We start from the raw sequence: 19,210 nt of genomic DNA, 5'->3' as shown, positions 1-19,210 counted from the left end.
AATATTATTTAGATTTTTTTTATCATTTCAAAACAAAAGCTTTGATCTCTTAATCATATTTGGCACACTCTATATTATCTCTCAATCTCTGTATTATATTCTACAGTAAATTTTAAACATTTACATCGAGAAGCCATCTAGTCACCGTTCAACTAAGCTTTCATGTATATCTTGAGGAGATTCAGCGCCAGAGCTAAAATCTATGACTTTGAAAATGACATCAACTTTAAAGCAGAGCATTTCGGGGGGATTTGAACAAAGAACAACGAGGATTGGAATCACTCTTTCGTGTTTCCAGACTGCTTGGTTATGGTCCTGTGCTGTGAACTTGGTGGAAGTGTTTAAATTGTAACCGCTAGAGGGATACATACACGCCTTTCAAACTCCGTAAACACCATCCTATCACTATGTGCCACAGAGAGAATTACCGTCAGTGAGAGTTGCCTACCTGTGTGACTTCCCACTTTGAAAAAAACACAGCCCCGGAACATTTGAAACATGAGTTGTTCTTAAAAAGACTTAGAGAGAAACTGCCTCTAAAGCGGACGACGAGCTCCGACTCCTCCAAGTGTATCTGCTTCAGGCAATCAATGAGGACCGCGATGCTTACTTCTGCAGCTCTCTGTCCCTCTTTTCTCTCCTTCGCCTTACTAGATATTATAGTGCATTTCAACTTTTGTACAGGCACACAGGCAAAGGGAAGTTTGGATTCCATTTTTGACCACAATTCAGTTTAATTTTGTTTCCTGTAATAAATATGAGAGGTCGGTTTGTTGTCACTTTTCTTTGGAATTTAATATGTTCCATTTCTTATGCTGTTTTACGGGTAGGATAAGGAAACAACAAAAAGGTGTGACAAGAGCTTGGCGGACAACTGTGGATTTCTGCGAGTAACTCCTACCACCCAAAGGGGATGAGGGGGGCATCGGCCGGACCCCCCTCTTGATTGATTACTTATTAGTCATCCCTTTGGCTAAATGGGACCCATTGAAAAGGCACCGTGGAACACATACATGAATCAAATATTCCTGTGTCCCCTGAATGTCTCCAGAGTAGTTTTGGTTAAGAGAGGGGGTCGTGGCTTAGCATTATAAAGAGGGAAAAACAGCATAGCTTTATGGGTTTATTTAGACAGTTTCTACGGTTTGACATTCTACCGCTGTAAAAAGAGAGAAGGAAAAACTCGAGAGGATTCCAAAGAAGAGAACATTAAGGACATACATTTGTCTAGTTAATTCCGTTGTTTCTTTTATTTTTGTCCTCTTATTTTAAATATTTTTTTGCCATTTCCTCTCCCGAAAAATGAAACTTTGGACATCTCCCTGGGTGTCTTGCCTGGTGATTCTCATCTTGTGTTTTGGATCAGAGTGCGGGACAGTCCGGGGAAAGGGGAGATCCAAGAGGGAGTTGGTGCGCATTAGGGAGGCGAAAGCCACCATCCCAGGGGCTTGTGCCACACGTCTGCCCCGGGGCAAACGGTCTTTGCCCGGCTTGGAGAGACGGGTACTTCGCCAGCGTCGGCGCTCCTCTCAAGCGGAGGAAAACTCTCCAGACCGGGGGAAAGCTGTCTATTTTACCGGCAGGGGAGATCAGCTACGGCTGAAGCCTGGCGTGGAGATACCCAGAGGAAATTTCACTCTGGAGATGTGGATCAAACCGGAGGGAGGTCAACGATCACCCACAGTGATTGCAGGTAAGATAGTCTACACATCCTCCATCCAACCATCCATTGTCAACCCAACTCCTTTATTAGTGTAACTTCAAAACGAGTTAAATTAGAAAATGATAACTAAACATGCAAATATGCGGTAATTTATCCCAGTGTCATGTCTATCAAACAAAGCAACATGCAGTTTCAGCGAGTTGAAAATGAGTTCATCTATCAGACTAGACAATGATGTAATGCTCTGAAAAGTACAGCGGATATTTTAGGTAGTGCAAGCATAGGGTCACTGAAGATTTTGATCACATTTAAGTTGGCTACCTTACAGAGAGAAAATTGCTGCAATATGATTTAATTTTACAAATGAATTTTCCTCTCGTTTTTCCCACTTCAGTATGCTGATTTATGTGGGTTATGATCATAAAATCTAAGTGAGGAGTACGGGTAGCAGATATAGACTACTGCATCATTTGACCGGCAGCTGATGTCACTGTGCGTAAAATGTAATTTCTCTGAACCGACTTAGCTATTTTAAAACTATGATGTAATGGCCAAAACTTTGTGAGCGAGCACGTCACGTCAGGCACAAAGCGGGAGAGATGTGTTGTATGTGTAGGCGCTCAAAAGCACGCAGCTCAAGCTGCAAGCTTGTGTGCCCCAATTGGATTGGCTAACGGAGTTACGGGACAGGGCTGAGAGATCAAGGGTTTCCCCTACTGCCCGAAAATGTCCTGTTTGTTTGTTTGTGCTGTGGCGGTGTGCTTTCATGGCGACCGGTGGTGTTATGCACAGTATCTCCAAAACGCACACCTTTGTGCGAAATCATGGGTTATCTAATTTAAGGCAAAATCAGATAGTGATGATGCATCTCTATCCACTGACTGCGCATATGAGGACACACAGACACAGAGTAGATCTCTGTCGTCAGAGGAAAGCTTGACACTTTGTAGTTGTCATCTGTGCTCACGCCTTTTTGTCCTGCCGGGTCTGCAGCCATGCGTAAAGGAGCACCAGAGAGGTGTTAAAAACTGTTCTGCATCATCTGTTTTGACCAATAGCGCTTTTGTGCATTACAGTATAGGACAGGTTTTTGTTGCTTTTCCTTGCCGATAGGGAGCGTTGCATACACAACTCATTGCCTACTACAGTACTTGTACAGATGGCTGCCTTTGAACTGAACTGAACTGAATTGAACTCGGTCCTCCTCAGCCTCCTGTATGCCAGTCTGCACGTTTGGGGAGACTGCCCCCCGACACACACACACACACACACACACACACACACACACACACACACACACACACACACACACACACACACACACACACACACACACACACACACACACACACACAAAATCACTTATGTGTGTAAGTGTGTGTGTGTTGAGATGAGATACAGTACACTTTTAGGTAGTGCTTGGTGCTTGCCAGTTGGCAGGCACATGCTCTGCAAAACCAATCCCTTGTAAGAGTCTCAAACTGGGGGAGAGGGGGGTGAGAGGGTCTGTTGTGACCTGAGTGACTCTTAGATTTACAGAGGATGGATACAATACCAGGAACATCTGTACAGTATAATGCATCCAGTACAACAACAACACAAACAACGGCCTCCACAATGATCACAGAGTTGAATAAACACCTCTCAGACACAATCTTAATAGAAAATGAACATTATAGGCTTTACAGATGTGCTATTGGATCACATTATTTTGTACAGGTGTTGTTGTGCCCCACCCCCCATCTTGCACTGGCTTCTGCCTACTAGAGATTACTATTCATGTATAATCTTGTGTGTTCGTTTTTTAAGATTTGCTTCCCTCGGGTTCACATTAGTGTGCCAAAGAGGGGACCTAAAGAGAGCAAATATGACGATCAAACAAATTCAATAAAGCCTAATCTTTTAAATCCAATTCAGGCCTCAAAAATCCCAGTGCCTCTAAATATGCTCCATCCCCTTGTTTTGATCCCAGCACAGTGTTGTTTGCAGCAGCTGTTTTTTTTTTTACTGTGTTGTTTTGACCGCTGCCATTTCTCTTTTTCTCTCTCTCTTTCTTTTTAATTTGTTCTTGTTTTCTTTATACCACATTTCAGTTTACCTTATGTTGACTTATGTTGTTGTTTTCTGTGCAATTGGAAGGAAAACATCAGTGAGCACAGCCTCTGCTTAAAAAATGAAAACTGGAAGCTCCAGAGTGGTCTAGTACTTTTGCATCCTTGACCAACCCCCAGTGACTCGTTCTTGTCTTTGTTTTTGATACATTCAACTTTGTGGAATATTTTCATTGAGTAACAATGGATGAGAGGATTGTAACTGACGTCCTACATGTAAGATGATCAATTCATTATGAAATATAAAGAAGAAACTTGAAGTTATAGACTAATAAAGATGCTTTTGTATATGCTTTTTCTGGTTTGAGAATATGATGAACTTAGGTTGTTTAAGTAGCGTTAACCAATTTTCTCATAACAATTCCTTGGAAAGGTAGAGCAGGAACACTTTTGGGTGAAAAGAGAATGTTCAGGGATCAATAGTTATTTTATACCCCATAGATGACTGGTCAAACCATCATCAGATACAAGTGTGGATTATCTTGTACCCTTTAAATTGAACCACAAGACTAATAGAAAAAAAGTGTTTCCTCTGCTGTCATTTTCAAGTGTGACAGTTACATGTGGTCAGAATTGATCCCAGGTTTAAAAGTACTTGAAACGTTGTAAGCGAACACACGCATGCACACACACATACACACACACACACGTACGTGCACACACCCACCCATCCACACTCACGCACAAAACAACACAATCAGAACATCAAGTTCTGTGTCCAAATGTTATGCAAACTTTGTTGTGCCCTATTAGCCCTTGTGTCCAGGTCATGCTGAGTTGTCCTGCATCAAAGGAAGAGGAAAATAAATCATAAGAGGAACGGAGGCTCTCTTCCATGACCTGCTGGGGACAATTATTTGCAGACGTTGACAAATAATTGCTGCAACAACAGATATATTTTGGTGCTGCCATCTAGTGTGATGATACACACAAAAAGGTGTCCAAAAACACATTTTGCTTGTTGAGGGCCCTTCTTTCATGGGTACTTGTACCATGTATTGTAAACTGTATCCTCCTCCTGTTTTATCATAATCACATGTAACTGGGATACCAAGAGGAAGATGAATAATCTTGAGATCATGACTAATTACCTGGCAAGTGGTTGGAGTTTGAAGAGGGGTTGAGCACTGAGTGTAACACTTATCCTCAGCAATCATTACCTCAACTAGAAACATCTTCACAGTCTTCTTATTAGTTTGAATTGTTACCATGGTCATGCACTGGGTGCCTTACTGTGCCTTAATGAGGGTTTGGAAAAGTGCTGTTGAAAACCCCAAAATCCCGCTCCTCACATTTAATGGGAAGGTTTTCTGTTTTACAGTGCAATGTTAGTTTATGTCATCTGACATTCAAAAACATGTTTAAATGCAACTATTGGTAGATCATTTATGACTCATTAAAACCAGCATTTAGTTGAATTAATGTGTGAAACTTGACAGCCAAGTCAAATGTTTAAAGTCAAGTGTTTTTAAGTGCTGTGATGACATTTTTATAATCTATATCCTTGTTATGTTCGTTAAGTTTGTTTTAAAAATATTAATGGAATTTTCCATTGTCTCCTTAGGGAAATCGCTGTGGCGGTCACTTTAGTATGTCTATGAAAAGTGCCTTTCTTTGACCTTTCAGAGCCAGAACAGCTCAAAAGTAAACGGAGTCTTCATTGTTCCCTTCCTCCCTGCTTTTTATCAAGTCCTTGTGACATTTTTCTTCGTGTGTGTATGTGTTTTTTTTACTTTCTCTTTTTTCCTGAGTGTGTTTTTCTTGGAAGAAGACAAATGGCAAGTGCGAGGAAGGTTGCCTTTGAACCTGACAGGAACAGCTCTCTACCGTAGCGTGTGCACATGCAAATCCCTTCTCGTCTGTATGTGTGTGTGTGTATTTCGGAGAGGACACAAATGTGTACTTCAGGGTTTCAGTTTGTCTTTGCGTATGGGAGTGTGTATTTGTTCATGAGCATGTATATATGCATGTCTGTATAAGTATGTGCATATATGTGTGAAGGTGTATTTGTGTGAGCCAGAGGAGTTGCAGTGCAGGGTCTGGAAAAGTGTAGTGTGTTAGATTAATTGAGCATGGCAGAATTATGACAGCTGTTTACACTAGGAGCCCTACGAGCATTTTAGCACACCTTTTAGCCTTGAGTGCACAAGCTGACAGATGGAAGGCTTTTTCCTTCCAGTGTAGTAGAACGTCTGAAAACGTCATCCACCAAAGGACTAACCTTGACGCTGAACCCAACCCTCACTCTTTGAACATTAGTCCATTGAAATGCCAAGTTAATGAATGCATACTGGAGTGTGCATCTAATTAGAAACAGGTCAAAGTTAGCAAGATGTCCGTGCAATCACCATTAGCCAGCCACTTATTGCAGGCTCAGGTAGCCTAATCGATGGGGAACAAAGGCATCTGAGTGGACAAGTACGCTGTCCACATTGTACCTTATGATAATCATCTTATAATTTCATACCCTATTAAAGGTAGCAGGGACGAATATAAAGGGTATTTAGGGTTGCGATGCACAGATTCAAGAGGCAACTGTAAAGGACTCTCCATACCTATATGGGCTGGGTGTGCAGGTCACAGACTGAGTGTCTCTCTGTGGAGAGATGTAATTGCCAGAAAGCTCATAGTTAGAAGTGCTACCCTGATGTTAGCAAATCCCAGGATTGTATTCTTGTGACAAAAACAAGAGTGACAAGAGTAGAGCCCTGCTCTCTCCCCAGAATCACAGACATCCGCATGCTGAGATGGACCTTGTGAGACATGTCAAGGTCCTTTGGAATCTTTGCACACTTTGACGGGACCGTCACATATATGCACATAGTCACCAACATGCATTAACATGCCCATGCACAGACATGAACTTGTGTGCCTGCACACATGTACTTCAACAAGCGCTAAACAAACAAACAGTTAACATTCAGAGATCCCCTAAGAAGTGAAAACACATTACCATGCTGAAGCTGACATACACGGTCCAAGTGAAACAGGAAAAAGGTGTTTTGGTGCCTCTACAAAAACAAGGTTTTAGCAGAAAACTAGCCTTTTCTGGCTACCCCACTGGCAAGAGACATTTACACGAACAACTTTAAATGCGCTCAGTGTTCACGAAAAGCCTATACAGAGAGATTTCCATGGGGTCTCCCTTAGCTAAACATGCACTTCAACCCAATTTCCAGGACAACACGCACTTAAATATAAAACAAATTATCATATTAATACATTTGCTCCCTAATCTCAACAAAATTTTAAGTCTCCCTCTGGAAATAACAATTTTCAGAATATTCCAGAATGATAGTGTATATAGTGTTCAAATATATATATTGAAATTGAATTGGTATATTGCACAACAAATACTGAAATAAAATTAGCATTAAGGATCGTATGCATGTGACTTGTGGAGATCTCAAAAATTTAAATTATTAAAAAGAGAGGATGTGGACTGAGGAGTGTTAGTAAAGTGTCAGCTTTTTTACAGGTGACTGATGACAAATGGTTTTTATTACTTCTGTTCATTTTCTGTCATGTTCATGTCCACATTCACACCTGGCAGGCACATATTAATTAACTTTTTTTCATTCTCTCTCCAGGCCTATACGACAAATGTTTCTACGCCTCCAGTGACCGAGGCTGGCTGCTTGGCATACAGGCGGTTAGTGAACATGGGAATCGTGACCCCCGCTTCTTCTTCTCCCTTAAAACTGACCGTGCCCACAAAGTGACCTCCATCCACTCCAACACTCGTTACATACCCAACCAATGGGTACATGTGGCAGTCACATATGATGGCGTGTACATGAAGCTCTTTGTTAATGGCGCCCAAGTGGGTGTCAGTCGGGAGCAGTCAGGTGATGTTTTCAGCCATTTGACCAAAAAGTGCAAAGTGCTGATGACTGGGGGGAATGCACTGAATCATAATTACAGGGGGGCAGTGGAAAGGGTGGGTCTATGGAGGCAGGCCCGAGGGCAGAGGCAGATTATCAGGGATATGCAGGGCCACGAGGATCCCCAAGATCTACCTCAGCTGGTCATTCGTGAAACATTCGAGCACCCAGGTCGGAAGTGGCTGACCGTGAAAGATGGTAGCTTTCCTCAGCCTGAGCAGGGAGGAGGTGGACGATTAGGGTTTCTGGGTGGTGGTGGAGTTGGAAATTCTGAGGGATTATTGGACACAACTCTGGAGCCTCCAACTTGTGGTCAAACTGTCTGCGACAATGTTGAGGTCATCAAAAACTACAACCAGCTTTGGAACTTCCGTCGGCCCAAGAAAGTACGGTATCGTGTCATAAATATTTGGGACGATGCACGGATGAGGCCAACTGTATCAGACCACCAGATCAGCCTGCAGCACCAGCAGCTAAATGATGCCTTTAGCCCCTACAACATCACCTGGGAGCTTAGCATTCACAATGTTACCAATTCCTCCCTTCGAAACCGGTTGATTCTAGCTAACTGTGATATTAGCAAAGTTGGTGATGATGCATGTGACCCAGAATGCAATCATCCGCTGACAGGGTTTGATGCAGGTGACTGCATGTCTGGGCATCGGAGTCGTTGCCCTGAGCACAAACAGGGGAATGGTGTATGTGACCCTGAATGTAACTGGGAAAACTTCTTCTATGACCTTGGCGACTGTTGTAACCCCAATGTGACAGATGTGACCAAGACATGCTTCAACCGTTCTTCTCCACACAAGTAAGATCACTTTCTTCACATTTTGCATGTTATCATGTTTTCAGCACTGGTAATCTTCTTTGGTAGTTTAATAAACACAAGACTTTAATTCACCAAAAAGCTTTACCTAACCACAGCATTCCTTGCTTAATTTGATACATTTTTTGATTGACATGATTGAATAATTTTGGTAAACCAACTCCACACCATGGCCTCACATGCCTAGAATAAATCAAACAACAAATCTTTCCATACATGTGTCCCTGAAGAGAGGTTTTGATGTCTAGTCCTGCTGTTTCCTGACCATTTGGGGCTGAGGCTGAGTGTAACATAACCCCCAGCCTGTGTGGCCTGGGAAATCCTCTGGGAGCAGCTAGTCCAATCTAGCCTTGGCCTGGTTCAATCAGTGTTCCACACTTAAGCAGGGCAAAACAAATGCAACCTGATGACTTTCCTGGTAGCAAATGCGCAGGCCAGATCACTCATTTTTGTATCAGTTTTTCAACAACTCTCCCCACATTCTCATACTCTGTCTCCTATACCCAGTGGTTCTAATTAAGCTGGCTTGATTGGAGAAGGGAGTTGGTTTGGAAAGAGGGACATTCTAAACAGAGTGTAAGGGCAATTAGAGGTCAGAAAAGAGAGTCCAGTATGGCTTTTGCTTGTAGCAATGGAAATAATTTCAAAGACATACCACTCTCTCCAGGAAACCACTGAAAGACATGTTTCCTGAGGTGGTAGGTATGGGTCCCTAAACGTGGGTTCCTGAAAGAATTTTCCAGGAAAAACAGTGAAGAAAGTTCACTTCACTTGCATGTGAATACCAGTATTGCAGAATCTTCTAGGTGTACTGTACATTAAGCAAGATATTATGTGGTTTCATGCGGCTACTTTAGGAGAATACAGAGGCCTTCATAAATACATGCAAATTTTTGTTTTTGTGGTAATCTCATTGTGGCTTGTAGATGATGAGTAAAAGCTGGCAAGGAGAATACATCTCTGGAATTCTCTGTAATAAGTTTTGTGCCAGACCTCCAATAGCAGGATTGTTTGTTTCTTGGTACACTGAAACTCAGCACAGTAGACTGAGACATTTTTGTGGACAATGCAGGGGGTCTTTATGGTTACGCTAGAAAAAGAGACAAAAATGACCAAAATTCAGATGTTTGTCAGTATTTCTTGCCACTGTCATGGGGGGATAAGTGAAAGGGAGAAAAACTAGTAGACCTAGTGTGTGGGATTGTTTGGGTCTTTCTGATAGCATGAATCAAGGAAACTAGGCTGTTTTCAATCACAGTCAAGCTGGAAGCATTGTCTGTTTGGCACTATTCTGTTGTTTAAAATGACTGCGAAATAGCAAAATAATGACATCTAATTAACAACATCAGAGGGGAAAAGCAGGTGGGTTTGCCGTTGCTTCCATCTCTCAATTCCCACCACATCCCTTCCAGCTTAGTCATCATTAGAAGCTCATTCATCAAGTGGCAGGCAAACTACTTCATTTAGACATCAGCCATTGGCAAAACGCTTGCCGTTGCAATGTTCAAACCTCCCTGCGGGCGTTTGAAGGATGGGCTTGTGAAAGGAAGGTTACCAGCAAGAGAGAGAAAAAGACAGACAGAAAGAGGACAAGAGAATTGTAAAAAAATAGATATAATCTCTCCAAGTGGTTGCTTATTTTGCTTTGATTATGGTATGTCTGGAGAGACTTGCAGAGAGCTGCACTACAAACAGTTTGACATTCCTCCTTAATTATGGAATTCTGGATGAACAATGTACTGCGTATGCAGGGGAACAATGGTTGTGAGGTCCTGCATTTATTTTTGCAGCGTTTGCGCCTGTTACCACTTACATGTAGTGTTTTCAGAAATCTGGCTAACACAGGACATAGGCAGCTCTGTGGACCTGCAACAGTCTCTCCTCTGAAAAAAATATTGATAATAATCCCCCCTTTACCTCCTTCCACATTTGGCTGAGGGAAATATTTTGCATTGTTTTCGCAGCCCTTGGTTTTGACACTTCTTTTGGTTTTGGTGGTATTTGATGTTATCTGACAGTATTTATTTTAAGGCTGAACATTCTTATGTCTGAAGGTAGGGACATCTGAAATTGCGGCTGTAATTTATACAGTGTGAATTGTGTGTGCAGAAAGGCAGAAAGGAAATAGCACTCTGAATAAGTTGTCTGAGAAGCTGATGTGTGTTTTTGACTCGAAAAAAGATCAATGTATTATCTGAGCAACTGGACAGAAGATCAATCCCATAATATCAAAAATCATCCAATTTCGAAGGTTTTTGCAAGCACCTGAAATTAAAATACTTTTTTGAAACACCTCCCAAACTAAAGCAAGATGGATACACAAACTTTGTAAAGTGGATATTAGGACCATTTCAGCCTCAATATGTTTTGGGGAAATTAAGTTCTGCGCTGGCTTTATCAGAGGCTAATAGGTCATCTGTTTTCTCTTGGCCTCTATCTCTCTCCCTCTTGAGTCAATACCTGTCACTATGGCAGGTTAATGGATGGACCACTCTTTCTCTTTTCTTCACTCCCTCTCCCTGCTGTATTCTAGCTCAGAGTGGGGAGCTAATCTCCAGGGCCCTTGACTTGGGTGTTTTACAGTTGGTTGTCTAAACCGTAAGCCCCCAGCCCATAAAACATAATGGAGTGCTTGGGCGTAAATACCAGGAGTTTGCACTTCCCCTTTAAAGCCATATCACACTTATAAAAGCACCTGTTGTCGAGGTTTCACCTGTGCACTCATGGGGACTGATAGAAGTCTCCCTGCTTAACTAGGGGACTGAGGGGAAGGTGAAGCAAGGAGGAGCTATTCTTGGGCCGATAGGCAGGCCGGGGAGTTGCATCTGGCTATGATGGGATAATATGTTGCCAGATACTATAGGTGGTCTTTTAAAAATATGACACACCAGGGAATTCAGTTGATAAAGGCTTGGCAAGGTCATTGTGGTTCAGAAGTCAAGGAAGGCACCGATGAAGAGGTTTACAAATTTTATCCAGGACTGAGAGTGTTCACCCCAGTACTCGATTAAGAGCTCCTACTTCAGATAGGAACTGGGAAAGTTGGGGAGTATTTGAACTGTCCCATTGTCCATTCCATATGTCTCCAAATCCTGCTTTTTTAATACTCTGCTCTCAGCAACAAGCAGTTACGGCAGGATCTCTGGAATCTGAGCGTTGACACAGTTCCTATGCATGTGCCTTCCTTGGAAGGGAAAAAATAATCAGAGGAGTTGGAAGGTTAAAGAGGAGATTGCAAGTATAGTAATAAAGGCAGAGATGAATGATGGGTTTAGGGGCTATGGTGTTGACCGCCTCGATGACAAGGGAGCGGAGGGCCCCCTCCAATTTTAAAAGTGTTCTTGGCTGTGAGACCGTCATTGCCATGCCAGCTCACCCCAGCTTTCCCACTATGCTGCCCCAGACATATGTATACAAGGCAAATTTATGGGTTTATATGAATTATATATGGGTGTAAATGAATGAAGTCATAATCCCCCATTTAATATGTATCAAATATAAAAGCATTAACACAGCAGTTTGAGCTGCCTTGCGCACCCCTGGATCTCCCTACAACAGATGCCCTGCAGCGATGCTTGAATTTAGCGAAGCTCGATTTTCTCACCTTACCTTTCTCTCCCTCCCTCCCTCTCGTTCTCTTTCTTTGTAAGTCTTTAAAAGTTTTTTTCCCCAGGACATGTCTGAAAAGTGGTGTGGTTAAATGCATGGAAAATCCTGTCTTTCCCAAGTGGCTCATCTCCGCTGAAAAAAATGTATGATGAGAGGCAAGAGAGGGGAACAGGGGCTATGGGATGGGGAAATAGTTGAGGGGTGTGTGAGAGAGAGAGAGAGAGAGAGAGAGAGAACACCGGGGGCGGGGTAAAGGGTTATTGGCAAGGAGGTTTGAGTAAGATGTGGATGGACAGATAGAAAGTGTTTGAAAGGCCCAAACTGTTCTGACTACAAACACCCTCACGATGAAGTCGTTGGGTACTGACTTCCTACAGTGGCAGCTAACCAAAGCCTCTGTCAAATCTTTACCAGTGTGATCATTAGACAGTTTAAAATCCAAAACATGCACGCACATGTATGCACATACAGACATACAAAGGGACTTTTTTTCAACTGATTATACTAAAGCTGTCTGCTTTTCCGCTGAAAGTTCCCATGTGCATCAATCCAGCATGTGATAAACATTGTGTTTTTGTAACAGGGCCAAGGGCGTTAGAATAATTGAACTCAGATTAGTTAGGCTTTGACCCTACAGTAGAATTGCTGCTCTTATTCATTGCTGACTCAATCATTTCAGCATCAAACCCCTCTGACCCTTTCCCCCCTCATGCATGTCCAAATACTCTGGACAAATATTTTCTAAGGAAATAATGAAATTCCTGAAATTATTGGGAAGAGGGACCTTATATCATCTGTTCTCTCTCTCTCTCCTTAGACCTGGCCCCAGTGAGTGCGCCCAGTTACTCTCGCATACGCTTGAAAAAAGCATTTGCTACACTGAACCCTTTATTCAAAACGTCTGTTTTGAGGGAATGCTGCATCTTCACTAAGCTGCTCCTTATCCAACTTGTGATTTGAGGCAGAGAGACTTGTCCAACAAGGGTTGTAGAGATGTTATGAAACATTTCGTGTAGCTGCATATGAAATGTGCATTGGTGGTAACCTTAGCAGGCTTGTCGCGGTGGGAGAATTATCTCACTGGTGTAAATTCTTCCAGAACACTGCCAAACACCAGTGTTACTGACTTTTAAATTGCTTCCTTTAGGCTACATTGAACATACGCTATGAGACAGCTTGGTTTTACTCTCAAATTTTAATATTTTATGCAGACACTGGCTTTTCAAACATAAAACTGTTAACCAAAAAAGGAAAAATAGCACACTGGTGCAGCTGGCCACATTTTAAAGGCTTTTTAAATGAATTTTAAAAATGCTTAAATACAAAATATATTCTTCAGGTCTAATAATGTAGTTCAACTTCAAACACCAAAATTAGAAAAAAGTCTCAACACCTAATAAAATGGTTTAATGATCTAAAAGACAAATGATCTAATAAAAATAACAGAACCAGCAATTGAAATTTCTCTTATACACTGAATAATGACTGGCCTATAAAGAGAAACTAGCTTAACACTGAACCTAAAGTGTTACCACACAGTTCTACTTCTTTTGGCAACCAAATGCTCCACTATAATTTAGCTGAAATCACAATATGTTAAATTTGATCCCTTCTACTTTGAGCTGCAATTTTTGAGGATATCACTTTTGTTATCACAGGTCTATTAATCATAAATTGTGTTGCATGTCAGTGAGTCTCACTGAATGCAGTTTTTCAGAAAATACTGTCATTTAACTATTTTAAATGAAGAAAAAAGAAGTGACATTTTGCCAGTGTGTAGGCTATACTGTCAGTGATAACCTCACCCCCTTAGCTTGTACACAAATCAAATCAAATCCAATCAAGTATCTTTGTCAAGTGGAACTGTACACCACCACATAACTTTACAACAATTCAATACATAGTGTAAATGTACTTTATTTTAAGTCAGCTATTGAGTGGGGGAGTAAATATAAATAGCACACTCCAGGATTATGCACTTCACAAAGGTATGATTCTTTGAAATTTTTGCTTTCATCCTTATATTTACCTGAGTTCACTTAAGTGGGACAAATTTAAGGTGCATGTAAAAAAACAAAACTAAGCATGCCATTTCCTCTCAAAAATTAATTGCATGTATGATTTAAAGATCGGTAGTAACACTTGAGTAAGACCTTGATTGACTGAAATGACCAAAAACCTTTACAGTCAGGATCTTTTGTGTTTCTGACATATGGAATTGATCAAATTGAAACATTGCACTATTGACATGACATCTTTTAAAAAATTCTTTCCATATGTACCATAAGGTATCAAAATGGATGAGGAGTTCATGTAAATGAAAACATGTGATCATGCAGTATAAGTGCAAATCAACCTTGCAACATTCCAGTAGCAAGTCAGATATTGCCAGTCTCTACTGGCAAAGCATTGCCACTGATGGCACCCAAAGGGCCATTCCTATTCCTAATCTCGTTTTTACAATGCCATAATTTATCAACTTGTTTACCACTAACATTATTCAGGTTTTCATCGATCCATCACCCTTTCTCCACTTATGTACAGGTCTGAGAACCCCACTTCACTTTCACCTAAACCATTTCATTTAGCTCCATTTTTATGCCAGCACATGCAAAAAAAGTGTCTAGCCATTATTCCAATATTTAGCCACTGCCTTAGGCATGTGTTGATGGTAAGACACAGGGTACCATTAACAAAAGAGTGCCCACAGCATGAAGTTTATTTGTTCCAGTAAAATATTACAGTGTGCTGTTTTACAAGTTAGTACACATTTAACCAAAGAAGAGGAACAGTTAAATCACTTAGTGTACTCTTGCTGGGAAGAAACTCTCCCTGCTGTATGGGGTCAGGTGCAGTAAAGGCATGTTGTTTTAGCCTGAGTGTTATTGCACTTAATCTTAAGATTTAAGCACTTACAAAAATAAAAGTAAAAAACTTAAGGCGGGCAAGTGGGTCACACAAACTAGGTCAAAACATCTGAAGAGGACTTAAGTTGTCATAGTAAGGCCAATGTCATGTTTTGTTTCTGATAAACTCCTGTTTTTGTATCTATTGCGTATCTATTTCCAAAGCCCTCTAAAGTCAAAGGAAAAGAATAAACTATCAATTCAGCATATGCAACAGATTATTGACTCTTCCAAGAGATGACTGAGCTTGTTGCTGTTTGCCAGGACCACCAGCCAGGCTCCTAAAGAAAAACTTGTTTGATGTGTTCATAAAATGAATGACAGTTTCACTGCTGGAAAGATAGCTCATTGTGTTGAATGATTGCAGTCATTAGTGCTGCCGAGACAAAACATTATGTCATGGATAGGGAGACATCAAAATATCAGAACAATTAATGGAAGTCTCAGGCTGACTTGAATGAGTCAGGCTGATCTGAGATGCTATCAGAAAAAAAAGGTTAAAACACATTTTGTGCTATAGATGCAACCTAAATAAAGAAAAAAACGGAACCAGCGTTGCTGCAGGGACACACACAGTAGCTTTATTTCATCGCCATGCTAGCACCTCCTCATATACAGTACAATACATTATTCAGTATATTTAGGGCTAGTGTAAAGATTTGTAAATATGTAATATCAAATATCATATGTGTATAAGACAGCCAAGCAGGAGTCATTCACTGTTTATTTCTTATTTCACTCAGGAGTCACTCAGTGCAGCCTGTAAGACCATGAAAAAAAACCATTAAGCAATATGTCACAATATTAAGATGTCCAAAAATCCCACATTATTTTTAGTCTCACTGTTAAATGGATTTATTTCCACCAGCACCTGTTTGGTACTTATGTGGCTTGCCATCTCTTACTGTATGTCGAAATGAAGAAGGAGCACACTCATGAGGATCGTCAAAAACAGACCAAATCATTAAAAAAATGTTTTATTGTACTGGTTATTGCATGATTCACTGTCTTCCAACATAAAACATCCGACATCATCATGCACACAAAAACATTGCGGCTTGGCATTTCGTGTCTCCACAAGCGAGAATTCAACTCTAAAAGCATTATACGCCCAAAGCTGCATATTTGGGGTATTGTACTGTTTATTTGCCTCCTGCACTTCCTAGACAACAACATGAACAACATGGTCTGTAATTTCCTTTCTGTTACACAAGTGTAAGTGAGCAGAGAATGTAATGAGACGAAATGATTTGATTAGTCAAAATTGATACCAGCCCCATTCACAGTTCATTAACCTTATCTGACACCATTCATAACTGCACTGCAGGTGCACGATCACTGCGCCAGGGCTTCTAGACACAAAATTACCAAAAATCTGTTGGTCATGTCCAAGTGAGCAAGCATTGTTGTGGGTCAAAAGAAACTAAAACATAGATTGTTGTGGGATTATCAAACTACAAGATGTTTTTCTGCCAATGCAAAGTGTATTGGAAAAAGAAATATTTAATCAAGAAATATTTCAATTCAACAGGGACCTAATTCTGAGCTCCATTTTCCTGAAAGATAACACTGCATAAACTCCTTTTGGCCAGGAACACTGTTGTTATTTGTGAAACTTTGGCTTGGTGAAATCTGAATTTACTATGAGGACTCTATCCTCATTGTAGAGCTATTAACCTAATGTGAAATACTCTTTCCAGAGCCTATTTGGATGTGAAAGAGCTGAAAGAGATTCTGCATTTGGATGGCTCAACTCACCTGAATGTCTTCTTTGCCAACTCCTCTGATGAAGATCTGGCGGGGGTTGCCACTTGGCCCTGGGACAAAGAGGCCCTCACACATCTGGGTAGAAGACAAATAAAAACACATATATACATGCATGCGTGCACACTCACATGCACACACTTAAGTGTGTGGCACACATCCTGTCTTTGGCAGCCCAGATTGTTGATTTTGAGTAATTACAGTTCAGGCCTCAAACAGTTTCTGTCTTCATCACAGCTCTAACAGGGAAGAAGGTGATAATGAAGCTGAGGAGGCCCATTAATAATGCATTGTCTGAATCTTACTCCAGTTATACGATTGCTGTACACTACACTTGGAATAGTGTTTTGAGTGTTTGCAGTGTTTACATCGTGTGTATGTGTGTCTTCTTCCTCTGTATTTTGTCAGGTGGAATTGTGCTGAACCCTTCCTTCTATGGTACATTTGGTCACACTGACACAATGGTCCATGAGATCGGTCACAGTCTTGGGCTTTACCACGTGTTTCGAGGTATATCAGAGATCGAGTCGTGTAATGATGCATGTTTGGAGACTGAGCCCTCAATGGAGACTGGAGATCTGTGTGCGGACACCAACCCCACTCCCAAACACAAAGGCTGCCACGATCCTGAACCTGGCAATGAAACCTGTGGCTGTCGGCATTTCACACACACGCCGTTTAACAACTACATGAGTTATGCAGGTGAGATGGAGCCTCCACATGTGTTTTGCTACTTACCTGGGCAAAACGTTACAGTTATACCTCTCACATGCAAAAACTGACACACAGAGATCACCGATGAGGAATTTGTTGAGTCTGTGTGCATACTGAGACAGGTGTGGAATTTAGCAGGGATATTTCATGGGAAAAACACAGCAGGGGACACATCCTTTTATGTCACTTTTGTGCAAAAGTTAACATTTTTTGTTGTTGTCATAGTTGAATGGCAAAAAGACACTGCTAAATACAACAGGTGGTTTCTTTTATTCATGGGATGTAGACCTGTGGAATGATTTAATAGCTACTTCCTTTTCCTGTCACTGATCAATCCAAAATCCAATCCCCACTCCTCACACCGACCAACTACCTCTGTTACCTGCAGACGATGCATGCACAGACTCCTTCACACTGAACCAGGTGGCTAGGATGCACTGCTACCTGGATCTCATCTACCAGACCTGGCAACCCGCCTCCAAACCTCCTCCAGTGCCAATGGCACCCCAAGTGGTTGAGCAGCATCATAATTCCATCAACCTGGAATGGTTTCCACCCATTTCTGGACACTTTTACAACAGGTGAAATGAGCTACATAGGTTGCCAAACTGATGTGGGTGTGTATGGTAATAAAGTTGATAGAGATTAATTACATTATTGATTATTATTTGGGTTAATATAACAATATTTAAATTAAATTATTTTTTACAGAATAAACACCAAAAAATGAGCCAAATAATTGGAAGCAGCATCTTATAACATTCTGAAACTCTCATCATTTCTCACACAATTTTACCTTATTGTCATTACTGTATCTTTGTATACTGTATAAATGATGTGTATTTGGCCTGTATCTAAGTTGGTTGCTGTGCCTGTCTGTTGGTTTCCTAGAGAAGTGGGATCAGTGTGTGATAAATGCACTGAGGGGAGAGTTCTACTGCAGTATGCCTCCAATTCCTCCTCCCCACGACCATGTGCCCCTTCTGGACACTGGTCCCCACGAGAGGCTGAAGGTACAGTACGATACTATATACTATACTTACTGGTTGTTAGGTTTCATGGCATTGAACCCTGTCATTGTAAGGTGGATGTTGGTTTACAAAAGTGTGGCTCAAGTGTACTCTCACTGATGCTTATCCTAATAAATGTAAATATGTTTCCTTCCTCATCCTTCACTCTGCACTTAGTCTCAGTCTTTAGTCAGTTTCTTGATTATAATGAGCTGTTTCTACTTAAAACAAATTTAAAAAAAAGCAAAGCCACATCCACCTTTTATCCACAGTTTACCGTATGATAACATGATTTGAGGTTTGCCTTTTGTTGATTTTCTGAGTCAGTACTCTGACATGCAAAAATGTTGGTGACTGACTCAACCCCAAAACATGCAAATGACTCACTGGATTCATGACACTTGGGCCGTGGGACAACATGGAAGGATCAAGGAGGTCGCTTCCCAATGGATGGTGCTGTATGGTACCACAATTCCCATATGAGGGCTCAGGCCCAAAACCAAGGTTAAAGATCATGTCTTAGCTGTAAGACCCCTTTTTTAAAATTTCAGTTTAGGGGGATTTGCGTGCAATAAATGCTGAAAGTTTTCTCTCTTTTGTTTTTCTATTTTTGCTCTGCTAGTGAATCCATATTAGAACAACTATACAGGGAAAGGCATTAGGGATGAGGTATTTAAGCTATAAAACAGTTGTTGTCCCATCTGTGCACCTCTGATCACT

At 41.2% G+C, this 19,210-nt stretch overlaps 1 protein-coding gene across 1 annotated transcript in view; it reads left to right on the top strand.

The window, feature by feature from the left end:
• Positions 1 to 479: 479 nt before the first annotated feature.
• The window catches only part of pappaa (pregnancy-associated plasma protein A, pappalysin 1a), a 93,256-nt gene continuing 74,525 nt past the window's right edge, over positions 480 to 19,210 (top strand). Inside the window, 6 exon segments of the mRNA XM_044173410.1 lie at positions 480 to 1,693; positions 7,365 to 8,469; positions 16,703 to 16,848; positions 17,175 to 17,468; positions 17,869 to 18,061; positions 18,372 to 18,493. Of these exon segments, the coding sequence (XP_044029345.1) occupies positions 1,303 to 1,693; positions 7,365 to 8,469; positions 16,703 to 16,848; positions 17,175 to 17,468; positions 17,869 to 18,061; positions 18,372 to 18,493 (2,251 nt within the window). The 5' untranslated portion in view covers positions 480 to 1,302.

Source organism: Siniperca chuatsi, linkage group LG18 (assembly GCF_020085105.1).
Source record: "Siniperca chuatsi isolate FFG_IHB_CAS linkage group LG18, ASM2008510v1, whole genome shotgun sequence".
In the NCBI taxonomy this organism is placed as follows: domain Eukaryota; kingdom Metazoa; phylum Chordata; class Actinopteri; order Centrarchiformes; family Sinipercidae; genus Siniperca; species Siniperca chuatsi.
The sequence above is the reverse complement of the archived record's forward strand: the minus strand, read 5'-3'. Positions and strand labels throughout refer to the sequence as shown.